Here is an 18,043-nt window from a genome sequence, read left to right as displayed (position 1 = left end):
TGTCTCCCCCCCCCCCCCACTCCCAGTGCCATTCATACACCACAAGCTGTCCCCCCCCCACTCACAGTGCCATGTGACATTCATACAACACAAGCTGTCTCCCCCCCCCCCCCCCACTCCCAGTGCCATTCATACAACACAAGCTGTCCCCCCCCCCACTCCCAGTGCCATGTGACATTCATACAACACAAGCTGTCTCCCCCCCCCCCCCCCACTCCCAGTGCCATTCATACAACACAAGCTGTCTCCCCCCCCCCCACTCCCAGTGCCATTCATACAACACAAGCTGTCTCCCCCCCCCACTCCCAGTGCCATTCATACAACACAAGCTGTCTCCCCCCCCCCCCACTCCCAGTGCCATTCATACAACACAAGCTGTCTCCCCCCCCCCCACTCCCAGTGCCATTCATACAACACAAGCTGTCTCCCCCCCCCCCACTCCCAGTGCCATTCATACACCACAAGCTGTCTCCCCCCCCCCCCCCACTCACAGTGCCATGTGACATTCATACAACACAAGCTGTCTCCCCCCCCCCCCCCCACTCCCAGTGCCATTCATACAACACAAGCTGTCTCCCCCCCCCCCCCCCCCACTCCCAGTGCCATTCATACAACACAAGCTGTCTCCCCCCCCCCACTCCCAGTGCCATTCATACACCACAAGCTGTCTCCCCCCCCCCCCACTCCCAGTGCCATGTGACATTCATACAACACAAGCTGTCTCCCCCCCCCCCCCCACTCCCAGTGCCATGTGACATTCATACACCACAAGCTGTCTCCCCCCCACTCCCAGTGCCATGTGACATTCATACACCACAAGCTGTCTCCCCCCCCCCCACTCCCAGTGCCATGTGACATTCATACACCACAAGCTGTCTCCCCCCCCCCCCCCACTCCCAGTGCCATGTGACATTCATACACCACAAGCTGTCTCCCCCCCCCCCACTCCCAGTGCCATGTGACATTCATACACCACAAGCTGTCTCCCCCCCCCCCCCCACTCCCAGTGCCATGTGACATTCATACAACACAAGCTGTCTCCCCCCCCCCCCCACTCCCAGTGCCATTCATACACCACAAGCTGTCTCCCCCCCACTCCCACTCCCAGTGCCATGTGACATTCATACAACACAAGCTGTCTCCCCCCCCCCCCCACTCCCAGTGCCATGTGACATTCATACAACACAAGCTGTCTCCCCCCCCCCCACTCCCAGTGCCATGTGACATTCATACAACACAAGCTGTCTCCCCCCCCCCACTCCCAGTGCCATTCATACACCACAAGCTGTCTCCCCCCCCCCACTCCCAGTGCCATTCATACACCACAAGCTGTCCCCCCCCCCCACTCCCAGTGCCATTCATACAACACAAGCTGTCCCCCCCCCCACTCCCAGTGCCATTCATACAACACAAGCTGTCTCCCCCCCCCCCCCACTCCCATTCATACACCACAAGCTGTCTCCCCCCCCCCCCACTCCCAGTGCCATTCATACACCACAAGCTGTCCCCCCCCCCCCCACTCCCATTCATACAACACAAGCTGTCTCCCCCCCCCCCACTCCCATTCATACAACACAAGCTGTCTCCCCCCCCCCCCACTCCCAGTGCCCAGTGCCATTCATACAACACAAGCTGTCTCCCCCCCCCCCCCACTCCCAGTGCCATTCATACAACACAAGCTGTCCCCCCCCCACTCCCAGTGCCATGTGCCATTCATACAACACAAGCTGTCTCCCCCCCCCCACTCCCAGTGCCATGTGACATTCATACAACACAAGCTGTCTCCCCCCCCCCCCCCACTCCCAGTGCCATTCATACACCACAAGCTGTCCCCCCCCCACTCCCAGTGCCATTCATACAACACAAGCTGTCTCCCCCCCCCCCCCCACTCCCAGTGCCATTCATACAACACAAGCTGTCTCCCCCCCACTCCCAGTGCCATTCATACAACACAAGCTGTCTCCCCCCCCCCCCACTCCCAGTGCCATTCATACACCACAAGCTGTCCCCCCCCCCACTCCCAGTGCCATTCATACAACACAAGCTGTCTCCCCCCCCCCCCACTCCCAGTGCCATTCATACACCACAAGCTGTCTCCCCCCCCCCCCCCCCACTCACAGTGCCATGTGACATTCATACAACACAAGCTGTCTCCCCCCCCCCCCACTCACAGTGCCATGTGACATTCATACACCACAAGCTGTCTCCCCCCCCCCCCACTCCCAGTGCCATTCATACAACACAAGCTGTCTCCCCCCCCCCACTCCCAGTGCCATTCATACAACACAAGCTGTCTCCCCCCCCACTCCCAGTGCCATGTGACATTCATACAACACAAGCTGTCTCCCCCCCCCCCCCCACTCCCAGTGCCATTCATACAACACAAGCTGTCTCCCCCCCCCCCCCCCCCACTCCCAGTGCCATTCATACACCACAAGCTGTCCCCCCCCCACTCCCAGTGCCATTCATACAACACAAGCTGTCTCCCCCCCCCACTCCCAGTGCCATGTGACATTCATACAACACAAGCTGTCTCCCCCCCCCCCCCCCACTCCCAGTGCCATTCATACAACACAAGCTGTCTCCCCCCCCCCCCCCCCCCCACTCCCAGTGCCATTCATACACCACAAGCTGTCCCCCCCCCCACTCCCAGTGCCATTCATACAACACAAGCTGTCTCCCCCCCCCCCCACTCCCAGTGCCATGTGACATTCATACAACACAAGCTGTCTCCCCCCCCCCCCACTCCCAGTGCCATGTGACATTCATACAACACAAGCTGTCCCCCCCCCCACTCCCAGTGCCATTCATACAACACAAGCTGTCTCCCCCCCCCCCACTCCCAGTGCCATGTGACATTCATACAACACAAGCTGTCCCCCCCCCACTCCCAGTGCCATGTGACATTCATACAACACAAGCTGTCTCCCCCCCCACTCCCAGTGCCATTCATACAACACAAGCTGTCCCCCCCCCCCCACTCCCAGTGCCATTCATACACCACAAGCTGTCCCCCCCCCCCCACTCCCAGTGCCATTCATACAACACAAGCTGTCTCCCCCCCCCCCCCACTCCCAGTGCCATTCATACACCACAAGCTGTCCCCCCCCCACTCACAGTGCCATGTGACATTCATACAACACAAGCTGTCTCCCCCCCCCCCACTCCCAGTGCCATTCATACAACACAAGCTGTCTCCCCCCCCCCCCACTCCCAGTGCCATTCATACAACACAAGCTGTCTCCCCCCCCCCCCCCACTCACAGTGCCATTCATACAACACAAGCTGTCTCCCCCCCCCCCACTCCCAGTGCCATTCATACAACACAAGCTGTCTCCCCCCCCCCCCCCCCACTCCCAGTGCCATTCATACAACACAAGCTGTCTCCCCCCCCCCCCCCCCACTCCCAGTGCCATTCATACAACACAAGCTGTCTCCCCCCCCCCCCACTCCCAGTGCCATGTGACATTCATACACCACAAGCTGTCTCCCCCCCCCACTCCCAGTGCCATGTGACATTCATACAACACAAGCTGTCTCCCCCCCCCCACTCCCAGTGCCATTCATACAACACAAGCTGTCTCCCCCCCCCCACTCACAGTGCCATGTGACATTCATACAACACAAGCTGTCTCCCCCCCCCCACTCCCAGTGCCATTCATACACCACAAGCTGTCTCCCCCCCACTCCCAGTGCCATTCATACAACACAAGCTGTCTCCCCCCCCCACTCCCAGTGCCATTCATACAACACAAGCTGTCTCCCCCCCCCCCCACTCCCAGTGCCATTCATACAACACAAGCTGTCTCCCCCCCACTCACAGTGCCATGTGACATTCATACAACACAAGCTGTCTCCCCCCCCCCCACTCCCAGTGCCATGTGACATTCATACAACACAAGCTGTCTCCCCCCCACTCACAGTGCCATGTGACATTCATACAACACAAGCTGTCTCCCCCCCCCACTCCCAGTGCCATTCATACAACACAAGCTGTCTCCCCCCCCCCCCACTCCCAGTGCCATTCATACAACACAAGCTGTCTCCCCCCCACTCACAGTGCCATGTGACATTCATACAACACAAGCTGTCCCCCCCCCCCCCACTCCCAGTGCCATTCATACAACACAAGCTGTCTCCCCCCCCCCCCACTCACAGTGCCATGTGACATTCATACAACACAAGCTGTCTCCCCCCCCCCCCACTCCCAGTGCCATTCATACAACACAAGCTGTCTCCCCCCCACTCACAGTGCCATGTGACATTCATACAACACAAGCTGTCTCCCCCCCCCCCCACTCCCAGTGCCATGTGACATTCATACAACACAAGCTGTCTCCCCCCCACTCACAGTGCCATGTGACATTCATACAACACAAGCTGTCTCCCCCCCCCACTCCCAGTGCCATTCATACAACACAAGCTGTCTCCCCCCCCCCCACTCCCAGTGCCATTCATACAACACAAGCTGTCCCCCCCCCCACTCACAGTGCCATGTGACATTCATACAACACAAGCTGTCTCCCCCCCCCCCACTCCCAGTGCCATTCATACAACACAAGCTGTCTCCCCCCCCCCCACTCCCAGTGCCATTCATACAACACAAGCTGTCTCCCCCCCCCCCCCACTCCCAGTGCCATTCATACAACACAAGCTGTCTCCCCCCCCCCCACTCCCATTCATACAACACAAGCTGTCTCCCCCCCCCCCACTCCCAGTGACATTCATACACCACAAGCTGTCTCCCCCCCCCACTCCCAGTGCCATGTGACATTCATACAACACAAGCTGTCTCCCCCCCCCCCACTCCCAGTGCCATTCATACAACACAAGCTGTCCCCCCCCCCACTCACAGTGCCATGTGACATTCATACAACACAAGCTGTCTCCCCCCCCCCCACTCCCAGTGCCATTCATACAACACAAGCTGTCTCCCCCCCCCCCACTCCCAGTGCCATTCATACAACACAAGCTGTCTCCCCCCCCCCCCCACTCCCAGTGCCATTCATACAACACAAGCTGTCTCCCCCCCCCCCCCCCACTCCCAGTGCCCAGTGCCATTCATACAACACAAGCTGTCTCCCCCCCCCCCCCACTCCCATTCATACAACACAAGCTGTCTCCCCCCCCCCCCACTCCCATTCATACACCACAAGCTGTCTCCCCCCCCCCACTCCCAGTGCCATTCATACAACACAAGCTGTCTCCCCCCCCCCACTCCCAGTGCCATTCATACACCACAAGCTGTCTCCCCCCCCCCCCCACTCCCAGTGCCATTCATACAACACAAGCTGTCTCCCCCCCCCCCACTCCCAGTGCCATTCATACAACACAAGCTGTCTCCCCCCCCCCCACTCCCAGTGCCATGTGACATTCATACAACACAAGCTGTCTCCCCCCCCCCCCCCACTCCCAGTGCCATGTGACATTCATACAACACAAGCTGTCTCCCCCCCCCCCCCCACTCCCAGTGCCCAGTGCCATTCATACAACACAAGCTGTCTCCCCCCCCCCACTCCCATTCATACAACACAAGCTGTCTCCCCCCCCCACTCCCAGTGCCATGTGACATTCATACAACACAAGCTGTCTCCCCCCCCCCCACTCCCAGTGCCATGTGACATTCATACACCACAAGCTGTCCCCCCCCCCCACTCCCAGTGCCATGTGACATTCATACAACACAAGCTGTCTCCCCCCCCCCCCCACTCCCAGTGCCATTCATACAACACAAGCTGTCTCCCCCCCCCCCCCCACTCCCATTCATACAACACAAGCTGTCTCCCCCCCCCCCACTCCCAGTGCCATGTGACATTCATACAACACAAGCTGTCTCCCCCCCCCCCACTCCCAGTGCCATTCATACAACACAAGCTGTCTCCCCCCCCCCACTCCCAGTGCCATTCATACACCACAAGCTGTCCCCCCCCCACTCCCAGTGCCATGTGACATTCATACAACACAAGCTGTCTCCCCCCCCCCCCACTCCCAGTGACATTCATACACCACAAGCTGTCCCCCCCCCACTCCCAGTGCCATGTGACATTCATACAACACAAGCTGTCTCCCCCCCCACTCCCAGTGCCATGTGACATTCATACAACACAAGCTGTCTCCCCCCCCCCCCACTCCCAGTGCCCAGTGCCATTCATACAACACAAGCTGTCTCCCCCCCCCCCCACTCCCAGTGCCCAGTGCCATTCATACAACACAAGCTGTCTCCCCCCCCACTCCCAGTGCCATGTGACATTCATACAACACAAGCTGTCTCCCCCCCCCCCCACTCCCAGTGCCCAGTGCCATTCATACAACACAAGCTGTCTCCCCCCCCCCCACTCCCAGTGCCATTCATACAACACAAGCTGTCTCCCCCCCCCCCCCCACTCCCAGTGCCATTCATACAACACAAGCTGTCTCCCTCCCCCCACTCCCAGTGCCCAGTGCCATTCATACAACACAAGCTGTCTCCCCCCCCCCCCACTCCCAGTGCCATTCATACAACACAAGCTGTCTCCCCCCCCCCCACTCCCAGTGCCATTCATACAACACAAGCTGTCTCCCCCCCCCCCACTCACAGTGCCATTCATACAACACAAGCTGTCTCCCCCCCCCCCCCACTCCCAGTGCCATTCATACAACACAAGCTGTCTCCCCCCCCCCCCCCCACTCACAGTGCCATTCATACAACACAAGCTGTCTCCCCCCCCCCCCACTCCCAGTGCCATTCATACAACACAAGCTGTCTCCCCCCCCCCCACTCCCAGTGCCATTCATACAACACAAGCTGTCTCCCCCCCCCCCCACTCCCAGTGCCATTCATACAACACAAGCTGTCTCCCCCCCCCCCCACTCACAGTGCCATGTGACATTCATACAACACAAGCTGTCTCCCCCCCCCCCCCACTCACAGTGCCATGTGACATTCATACAACACAAGCTGTCTCCCCCCCCCCCCACTCCCAGGTGACATTCATACAACACAAGCTGTCTCCCCCCCCCCCCCCACTCCCAGTGCCATTCATACAACACAAGCTGTCTCCCCCCCCCCCCCACTCCCAGTGCCATTCATACAACACAAGCTGTCTCCCCCCCCCCCACTCCCAGTGCCATGTGACATTCATACAACACAAGCTGTCCCCCCCCCACTCCCAGTGCCATGTGACATTCATACAACACAAGCTGTCTCCCCCCCCCCCCACTCCCAGTGCCATGTGACATTCATACAACACAAGCTGTCTCCCCCCCCCCCCCCACTCCCAGTGCCATTCATACACCACAAGCTGTCTCCCCCCCCCCCCACTCCCATTCATACACCACAAGCTGTCCCCCCCCCACTCCCAGTGCCATGTGACATTCATACAACACAAGCTGTCTCCCCCCCCCCCCCACTCCCAGTGCCATTCATACAACACAAGCTGTCCCCCCCCCCACTCCCAGTGCCATGTGACATTCATACAACACAAGCTGTCTCCCCCCCCCCCCACTCCCAGTGCCATTCATACACCACAAGCTGTCCCCCCCCCACTCCCAGTGCCATGTGACATTCATACAACACAAGCTGTCTCCCCCCCCCCCACTCCCAGTGACATTCATACACCACAAGCTGTCCCCCCCCCACTCCCAGTGCCATGTGACATTCATACAACACAAGCTGTCTCCCCCCCCCCCCACTCCCAGTGCCATGTGACATTCATACAACACAAGCTGTCTCCCCCCCCCCCACTCCCATTCATACACCACAAGCTGTCCCCCCCCCCACTCCCAGTGCCATGTGACATTCATACAACACAAGCTGTCTCCCCCCCCCCCCCACTCCCAGTGACATTCATACACCACAAGCTGTCCCCCCCCCCACTCCCAGTGCCATTCATACAACACAAGCTGTCTCCCCCCCCCCCCACTCCCAGTGACATTCATACAACACAAGCTGTCTCCCCCCCCCCCCCCCACTCCCAGTGCCATTCATACACCACAAGCTGTCTCCCCCCCCCCACTCCCATTCATACACCACAAGCTGTCCCCCCCCCACTCCCAGTGCCATGTGACATTCATACAACACAAGCTGTCTCCCCCCCCCCCACTCCCAGTGCCATTCATACAACACAAGCTGTCTCCCCCCCCCCCCCACTCCCAGTGCCATTCATACAACACAAGCTGTCTCCCCCCCCCCCCCACTCCCATTCATACAACACAAGCTGTCCCCCCCCCCACTCCCAGTGCCATTCATACAACACAAGCTGTCTCCCCCCCCCCCACTCCCAGTGCCATTCATACAACACAAGCTGTCTCCCCCCCCCCCACTCCCAGTGCCATTCATACAACACAAGCTGTCTCCCCCCCCCCCCCCACTCCCATTCATACACCACAAGCTGTCTCCCCCCCACTCCCAGTGCCATGTGACATTCATACAACACAAGCTGTCTCCCCCCCACTCCCAGTGCCATGTGACATTCATACAACACAAGCTGTCTCCCCCCCCCCCCCACTCCCAGTGCCATTCATACAACACAAGCTGTCTCCCCCCCCCCCCCCACTCCCATTCATACACCACAAGCTGTCTCCCCCCCACTCCCAGTGCCATGTGACATTCATACAACACAAGCTGTCTCCCCCCCCCCCCCACTCCCATTCATACAACACAAGCTGTCTCCCCCCCCCCCCACTCCCATTCATACAACACAAGCTGTCTCCCCCCCCCCCACTCCCAGTGCCATTCATACAACACAAGCTGTCTCCCCCCCCCCCCACTCCCATTCATACAACACAAGCTGTCTCCCCCCCCCCCCACTCCCATTCATACACCACAAGCTGTCCCCCCCCCACTCCCAGTGCCATGTGACATTCATACAACACAAGCTGTCTCCCCCCCCCCCCCCCCACTCCCATTCATACAACACAAGCTGTCTCCCCCCCCCCACTCCCATTCATACAACACAAGCTGTCTCCCCCCCCCCACTCCCAGTGCCATTCATACAACACAAGCTGTCTCCCCCCCCCCCCCACTCACAGTGACATTCATACAACACAAGCTGTCTCCCCCCCCCCCCCACTCCCAGTGCCATGTGACATTCATACAACACAAGCTGTCCCCCCCCCACTCCCAGTGACATTCATACACCACAAGCTGTCTCCCCCCCCCCCACTCACAGTGCCATGTGACATTCATACAACACAAGCTGTCTCCCCCCCCCCCACTCCCATTCATACAACACAAGCTGTCTCCCCCCCCCCCCCACTCCCATTCATACACCACAAGCTGTCTCCCCCCCCCCACTCCCAGTGCCATTCATACAACACAAGCTGTCTCCCCCCCCCCACTCCCAGTGCCATTCATACAACACAAGCTGTCTCCCCCCCCCCCCCCCCCACTCCCAGTGCCATTCATACAACACAAGCTGTCTCCCCCCCCCCCACTCCCATTCATACAACACAAGCTGTCTCCCCCCCCCCCCACTCCCATTCATACAACACAAGCTGTCTCCCCCCCCCCCCCCCACTCCCATTCATACACCACAAGCTGTCCCCCCCCCACTCCCAGTGCCATGTGACATTCATACAACACAAGCTGTCTCCCCCCCCCCACTCCCAGTGCCATTCATACACCACAAGCTGTCTCCCCCCCCCCCCACTCACAGTGCCATGTGACATTCATACACCACAAGCTGTCTCCCCCCCCCCCACTCCCAGTGCCATTCATACACCACAAGCTGTCTCCCCCCCCCCCCCACTCACAGTGCCATGTGACATTCATACACCACAAGCTGTCCCCCCCCCACTCACAGTGCCATGTGACATTCATACACCACAAGCTGTCTCCCCCCCCCCCCCCCCCCCAGTGCTATGTGACCAAAAACAATCAGCTGAGTTGACTGAAAGCACCAGTAAAAAAATGCACTAGTTACCACAAGAGCAGTAGAGAGAGTCCTTTGATCCTTGTCCAGTTCAACTCGCAAGATTTCTTCTGCTGGTGGACCAAGGTGTAAGACCTCTTGTCTGTGGTGGACAGGTGACTGGGGAGTGGGGGAACATTAGGGTTAAAATAGGGGGAACATTAGGGTTAAACAAGGGGGAACATTAGGGTTAAACAAAGTGAACATTAGGGTTAAACAAGGGGGAACATTAGGGTTAAACAAGGGGGAACATTAGGGTTAAACAAGGGGGAACATTAGGGTTAAACAAGGGGGAACATTAGGGTTAAACAAGGGGAACATTAGGGTTAAACAAGGGGGAACATTAGGGTTAAACAAGGGGGAACATTAGGGTTAAACAAGGGGGAACATTAGGGTTAAACAAGGGGGAACATTAGGGTTAAACAAGGGGGAACATTAGGGTTAAACAAGGGGGAACATTAGGGTTAAACAAGGGGAAACATTAGGGTTAAACAAGGGGGAACATTAGGGTTAAACAAGGGGAACATTAGGGTTAAACAAGGGGAACATTAGGGTTAAACAAGGGGGAACGTTAGGGTTAAACAAGGGGAACATTAGGGTTAAAATAGGGGGAACATTAGGGTTAAACAAAGGGGAACATTAGAGTTAAACAAGGGGAAACATTAGGGTTAAACAAGGGGGAACATGAGGGTTAAACAAGGGGGAACATTAGGGTTAAACAAGGGGGAACGTTAGGGTTAAACAAGGGGAACATTAGGGTTAAACAAGGGGGAACATTAGGGTTAAACAAGGGGAACATTAAGGTTAAACAAGGGGAACATTAGGGTTAAACAAGGGGGAACATTAGGGTTAAACAAGGGGAACATTAGGGTTAAACAAGGGGGAACATTAGGGTTAAACAAGGGGGAACATTAGGGTTAAACAAGGGGAACATTAGGGTTAAACAAGGGGGAACATTAGGGTTAAACAAGGGGGAACATTAGGGTTAAACAAGGGGGAACATTAGGGTTAAACAAGGGGGAACATTAGGGTTAAACAAGGGGGAACATTAGGGTTAAACAAGGGGGAACATGAGGGTTAAACAAGGGGGAACATTAGGGTTAAACAAGGGGGAACGTTAGGGTTAAACAAGGGGGAACATTAGGGTTAAACAAGGGGGAACATTAGGGTTAAACAAGGGGGAACATTAGGGTTAAACAAGGGGGAACATTAGGGTTAAACAAGGGGGAACATTAGGGTTAAACAAGGGGAACATTAGGGTTAAACAAGGGGAACATTAGGGTTAAACAAGGGGGAACATTAGGGTTAAACAAGGGGGAACATTAGGGTTAAACAAGGGGGAACATTAGGGTTAAACAAGGGGGAACATTAGGGTTAAACAAGGGGGAACATTAGGGTTAAACAAGGGGGAACATTAGGGTTAAACAAGGGGAAACATTAGGGTTAAACAAGGGGGAACATTAGGGTTAAACAAGGGGAACATTAGGGTTAAACAAGGGGAACATTAGGGTTAAACAAGGGGGAACGTTAGGGTTAAACAAGGGGAACATTAGGGTTAAAATAGGGGGAACATTAGGGTTAAACAAAGGGGAACATTAGGGTTAAACAAGGGGAAACATTAGGGTTAAACAAGGGGGAACATGAGGGTTAAACAAGGGGGAACATTAGGGTTAAACAAGGGGGAACGTTAGGGTTAAACAAGGGGAACATTAGGGTTAAACAAGGGGGAACATTAGGGTTAAACAAGGGGAACATTAAGGTTAAACAAGGGGAACATTAGGGTTAAACAAGGGGGAACATTAGGGTTAAACAAGGGGAACATTAGGGTTAAACAAGGGGGAACATTAGGGTTAAACAAGGGGGAACATTAGGGTTAAACAAGGGGAACATTAGGGTTAAACAAGGGGGAACATTAGGGTTAAACAAGGGGGAACATTAGGGTTAAACAAGGGGAACATTAGGGTTAAACAAGGGGGAACATTAGGGTTAAACAAGGGGGAACATTAGGGTTAAACAAGGGGGAACATTAAGGTTAAACAAGGGGAACATTAGGGTTAAACAAGGGGGAACATTAGGGTTAAACAAGGGGGAACATTAGGGTTAAACAAGGGGGAACATTAGGGTTAAACAAGGGGGAACATGAGGGTTAAACAAGGGGGAACATTAGGGTTAAACAAGGGGGAACATTAGGGTTAAACAAGGGGAACATTAGGGTTAAACAAGGGGGAACATTAGGGTTAAACAAGGGGGAACATTAAGGTTAAACAAGGGGAACATTAGGGTTAAACAAGGGGGAACATTAGGGTTAAACAAGGGGAACATTAGGGTTAAACAAGGGGAACATTAGGGTTAAACAAGGGGGAACATTAAGGTTAAACAAGGGGAACATTAGGGTTAAACAAGGGGGAACATTAGGGTTAAACAAGGGGGAACATTAGGGTTAAACAAGGGGAACATTAGGGTTAAACAAGGGGGAACATTAGGGTTAAACAAGGGGAACATTAGGGTTAAACAAGGGGGAACATTAGGGTTAAACAAGGGGCTTTTAAATAAGAGGAATATTAGGATTAATAAGTAAATAAATAAATTTCTGAAAAGTATATAATATACTGTAAGCCTAAGTTTAAGGTCAACCAATAAATAACCGAACAGTATCAGAAATAATTGTAATATTAATCCTCTAGAAACCATTCCCTTAAAGATAGGCCTAGCTGATAAAAAAGTGTTGTTTTAAACCACATAAAAGATCCAGTTGGATGTTTTTTATCAGAGGGCCAAGTTCACGGTGCAAGTAAGTGCTCCTGACGTTGCAACATTTCTACAGCAGAGTCTCATTTTTTAAACTTAAATAATCAGCTCAATATAAAATCTATTTCATTATGTCATTGGCCAAAAAAAAAAAACAACTAATAACTACTTGATTTTTAGTAAGCTTTAGTCAGTTTGAATAGTGTGTAAGCACTGACGCATAATATCATAGAAAAACTATGGGCAGTGGCACCATGTCACGCATTTGGTCAATAGCCACAGGGGTAGGTTGCACGCATTTGGTCAATAGCCACTGGGGTAGGTAGGTTGCACGCATTTGGTCAATGGCCACAGGGGTAGGTTGCACGCATTTGGTCAATAGCCACAGGGGTAGGTCAATAGCCACAGGGGTAGGTAGGTTGCACGCATTTGGTCAATAGCCACAGGGGTAGGTAGGTTGCACGCATTTGCTCAATAGCCACAGGGGTAGGTAGGTTGCACGCATTTGGTCAATAGCCACAGGGGTAGGTCAATAGCCACAGGGGTAGGTAGGTTGCACGCATTTGCTCAATAGCCACAGGGGTAGGTAGGTTGCACGCATTTGCCCAATAGCCACAGGGGTAGGTAGGTTGCACGCATTTGGTCAATAGCCACAGGGGTAGGTAGGTTGCACGCATTTGGTCAATAGCCACAGGGGTAGGTAGGTTGCACGCATTTGCCCTATAGCCAAAGGGGTAGGTAGGTTGCACGCATTTGCCCTATAGCCAAAGGGGTAGGTAGGTTGCACGCATTTGGTCAATAGCCACAGGGGTAGGTAGGTTGCACGCATTTGGTCAATAGCCACAGGGGTAGGTAGGTTGCACGCATTTGGTCAATAGCCACAGGGGTAGGTAGGTTGCACGCATTTGGTCAATAGCCACAGGGGTAGGTAGGTTGCACGCATTTGGTCTATAGCCAAAGGGGTAGGTAGGTTTCATGCATTTGGTCAATAGCCACAGGGGTAGGTAAACTTAAAGCTTCAAGGGCCTTATGAATTGTGAGCATTGAAATGGTTGTTTCCTAAAATGTGAGCATTGAAATGTTTCCTACCTGCATTCCTTTGAGCAGATGAGTATTGTGGTCTGGGCTACTCTCCATGGACCAGTCACTATGAGCAGGGGAAGGGAGTACCACAGTCCTACTGGCTACTGGTGAGGTCTGTACCACAGTCCTACTGGCTACTGGTGAGGTCTGTACCACAGTCCTACTGGCTACTGGTGAGGTCTGTACCACAGTCCTACTGGCTACTGGTGAGGTCTGTACCACTGGACACACTGCCCTGCTCTCATCCAGGCCGCGGTCCATGCTCATGTCTGTTGGGGCTAGCTGGCCTGACTCCCCCACAAAGGTGGACCACTCAACCAGATGATTGTCCTCATGTGCCTCACCTTCCTCTTCGTGCAGGAGCCTGGCCTCACTAGTGGCCCTCTCCAGCACTTTCTTGGACCAGCTTTTCTTCTTGCTACAAACTGCGGGTTCAGCAGCTTTTTGCCAGGCCAGGATGGAGCCACTTGGTGTCAGATCCCTCAGCTGTTTCCTGTAGTTCTCCAGCACATCTGTAGTCCACGAGTTGCTCAGCTCTGTAAACTGGGGCACTGACCTCTGGCTCTGGTCCAGCCTTTGAGATTTGGGCTGAGGTTTGCCAACATTCTCACTGTCAAGGTCAGCCAATGTTAAATCTTGTTGGCTCTGAGAGGAAAGTTGTCAGCACAGATTCATTCAAAGGGTTATACAGATCACAGGCTAGCTGAGCTAATCACAGGCTAGCTGAGCTAATCACAGGCTAGCTGAGCTAATGTATACAGATCACAGGCTAGCTGAGCTAATCACAGGCTAGCTGAGCTAATCACAGGCTAGCTGAGCTAATCACAGGCTAGCTGAGCTAATTTATACAAATCAAAGGCTAGCTGAGCTAATCAAAGTCTAGCTGACCTAATGTATACAAATCAAAGTCTAGCTGACCTAATGTATACAAATCAAAGGCTAGCTGAGCTAATCAAAGTCTAGCTGACCTAATGTATACAAATCAAAGGCTAGCTGAGCTAATCAAAGTCTAGCTGACCTAATGTATACAAATCAAAGGCTAGCTGAGCTAATCAAAGTCTAGCTGACCTAATGTATACAAATCAAAGGCTAGCTGAGCTAATCAAAGTCTAGCTGACCTAATGTATACAAATCAAAGGCTAGCTGAGCTAATCAAAGTCTAGCTGACCTAATGTATACAAATCAAAGGCTAGCTGACCTAATGTATACAAATCAAAGGCTAGCTGACCTAATGTATACAAATCACAGGCTAGCTGACCTAATGTATACAAATCACAGGCTAGCTGACCTAATGTATACAAATCACAGGCTAGCTGACCTAATGTATACAAATCACAGGCTAGCTGACCTAATGTATACAAATCACAGGCTAGCTGACCTAATGTATACAAATCACAGGCTAGCTGACCTAATGTATACAAATCACAGGCTAGCTGAGCTAATCAAAGGCTAGCTGAGCTAATTTATGTCAAATCAAAGGCTAGCTGACCTAATTTATGCCAAATCACAGGCTAGCTGACCTAATTTATGTCTAATCAAAGGCTAGCTGACCTAATTTATGCCAAATCAAAGGCTAGCTGACCTAATTTATGCCAAATCAAAGGCTAGCTGACCTAATTTATGTCAAATCAAAGGCTAGCTGACCTAATTTATGCCAAATCAAAGGCTAGCTGACCTAATTTATGCCAAATCAAAGGCTAGCTGACCTAATTTATGTCAAATCAAAGGCTAGCTGAGCTAATGTATACAAATCAAAGGCTAGCTGACCTAATTTATGCCAAATCAAAGGCTAGCTGACCTAATTTATGCCAAATCAAAGGCTAGCTGACCTAATTTATGCCAAATCAAAGGCTAGCTGCCCTAATTTATGTCAAATCAAAGGCTAGCTGACCTAATTTATGTCAAATCAAAGGCTAGCTGACCTAATTTATGTCAAATCAAAGGCTAGCTGACCTAATTTATGCCAAATCAAAGGCTAGCTGACCTAATTTATGCCAAATCAAAGGCTAGCTGACCTAATTTATGCCAAATCAAAGGCTAGCTGACCTAATTTATGCCAAATCAAAGGCTAGCTGACCTAATTTATGCCAAATCAAAGGCTAGCTGCCCTAATTTATGTCAAATCAAAGGCTAGCTGACCTAATTTATGTCAAATCAAAGGCTAGCTGACCTAATTTATGTCAAATCAAAGGCTAGCTGACCTAATTTATGCCAAATCAAAGGCTAGCTGACCTAATTTATGCCAAATCAAAGGCTAGCTGACCTAATTTATGCCAAATCAAAGGCTAGCTGACCTCATTTATTCTAAACAAAAAAACTAACTGCCATACTTTATACTAAAGGAAAGGCTAATTCAGTAATTGACCTAATTTATTCTACATATGGTATAATTGACCTACTTTATACTAAAGGAAAGGCTAATTCAGTAATTGACCTAATTTATTCTACATATGGTATAATTGACCTACTTTATACTAAAGGAAAGGCTAATTCAGTAATTGACCTAATTTATTCTACATATGGTATAATTGACCTACTTTATACTAAAGGAAAGGCTAATTCAGTAATTGACCTAATTTATTCTACATATGGTATAATTGACCTACTTTATACTAAAGGAAAGCCAGATTGACCTACCCGAGACATCCAAGAAAAAGGTCCAGAATGTTCATCCCTCCAGGTCCAGAGCTGTTTAAAAAAAAGTCAAAGATTCAGCTAGTTCAGTCAAGCTGGACAGTTTTCAGTGCTAGTTCAGTCAAGCTGGACAGTTTTCAGTGCTAGTTCAGTCAAGCTGGACAGTTTTCAGTGCTAGTTCAGTCAAGCTGGACAGTTTTCAGTGCTAGTTCAGTCAAGCTGGACAGTTTTCAGTGCTAGTTCAGTCAAGCTGGACAGTTTTCAGTGCTAGTTCAGTCAAGCTGGACAGTTTTCAGTGCTAGTTCAGTCAAGCTGGACAGTTTTCAGTGCTAGTTCAGTCAAGCTGGACAGTTTTCAGTGCTAGTTCAGTCAAGCTGGACAGTTTTCAGTGCTAGTTCAGTCAAGCTGGACAGTTTTCAGTGCTAGTTCAGTCAAGCTGGACAGTTTTCAGTGCTAGTTCAGTCAAGCTGGACAGTTTTCAGTGCTAGTTCAGTCAAGCTGGACAGTTTTCAGTGCTAGTTCAGTCAAGCTGGACAGTTTTCAGTGCTAGTTCAGTCAAGCTGGACAGTTTTCAGTGCTAGTTCAGTCAAGCTGGACAGTTTTCAGTGCTAGTTCAGTCAAGCTGGACAGTTTTCAGTGCTAGTTCAGTCAAGCTGGACAGTTTTCAGTGCTAGTTCAGTCAAGCTGGACAGTTTTCAGTGCTAGTTCAGTCAAGCTGGACAGTTTTCAGTGCTAGTTCAGTCAATAGAAACTATGTGCTCAACAGCCTAGTTTACATTGTAATGTAATAGAAACTCGCAGCGGTAGGGTAACTGGGTTACCACTCTTGGACTTGAAACATTCACACAGTTATAACAAAGAGTCCTTTTAAAATTTTATAGCTCAAAGATGCAGGTGGGAAGAACTGATTGACATTTATTTTTAATTTATTCCTCTTTTAAACAATTCCCCCTCCCTTCCTCACACACACACCAGAGAATCAGATGTGAAATATCCTCAGCAATCAATGAATCATACTTATACTATATCTAGAATCTATGTCATTCTACTAAATACTATTAAATTTTACTAGAATCTAGATTTAGATCTAGATGCTGTAGTTAATAGATTCTAGTTATTGTTTTAGATCTAGACTAGATTCTAGATCTAGTTAAAAATTTATTAATAAATAGTTAAATACAAGATTCTATAAAAAAATAAACTATAAAACTAAATACCAAATAGGCAAACTTACATCATTTTCAAAATCTACATTTATTTTTTGCCCAGAATTAATGTAAAGGCGGGGGAAGGTTTCTGGTGAATAGTTACAGTCTGTCCTGTCATGGTCCGATGAAACACCATTTAAATTATCATTAAAAGAAGTTTTTGAAACATTTTTTAGCAATAGTGTTCTGTTGTATAAAAGGCGGATGTCATCATCAACGAATAGCAGATCAAGAAGCGCATCCTTTTGTTTATTTTGTAGTTCGTACCACCTATCTCCCATATAGTTTACAAAGTGGTTTGCTAAAGAAGCTATCTGTTTATTTAAATAATTTGATTTTAGCAAGTAGTCGAAAAACGTTTGCTCCTTTCTTGTATATTTCTCGTCATCTGCTAGAGAATCCAGAATTGAATTACTCTTTGCACAGGATGCCATCTTTGATATTGCCTTTTTTTTTATTATAGAGGAAGTGGAAAAGGGG

General features: G+C 51.4%; 1 protein-coding gene across 2 annotated transcripts in view; it reads right to left on the bottom strand.

Moving 5' to 3' along the window:
- Positions 1-18,043, bottom strand: part of LOC131935714 (uncharacterized protein C1orf198 homolog) — a 21,459-nt gene extending 3,416 nt beyond the window's left edge. The window contains exons 1-5 of one of the 2 annotated variants that reach the window (XM_059292285.1): positions 17,590-18,043; positions 16,359-16,409; positions 13,933-14,366; positions 13,728-13,866; positions 9,903-10,010 (exon numbers count right to left, since the gene is read on the bottom strand). In XM_059292285.1, the coding sequence (XP_059148268.1) occupies positions 9,903-10,010; positions 13,728-13,866; positions 13,933-14,366; positions 16,359-16,409; positions 17,590-17,997 (1,140 nt within the window). In that variant the 5' untranslated portion in view covers positions 17,998-18,043. Of the gene's footprint in view, positions 1-9,902; positions 10,011-13,727; positions 14,367-16,358; positions 16,410-17,589 lie in introns of both variants that reach the window. The other variant, XM_059292284.1, reaches the window with a different exon arrangement.

This window comes from Physella acuta, unplaced genomic scaffold, assembly GCF_028476545.2.
Source record: "Physella acuta isolate Inbredline_101_S28 unplaced genomic scaffold, ASM2847654v3 ptg000155l, whole genome shotgun sequence".
Taxonomy (NCBI): domain Eukaryota; kingdom Metazoa; phylum Mollusca; class Gastropoda; family Physidae; genus Physella; species Physella acuta.
The sequence above is the reverse complement of the archived record's forward strand: the minus strand, read 5'-3'. Positions and strand labels throughout refer to the sequence as shown.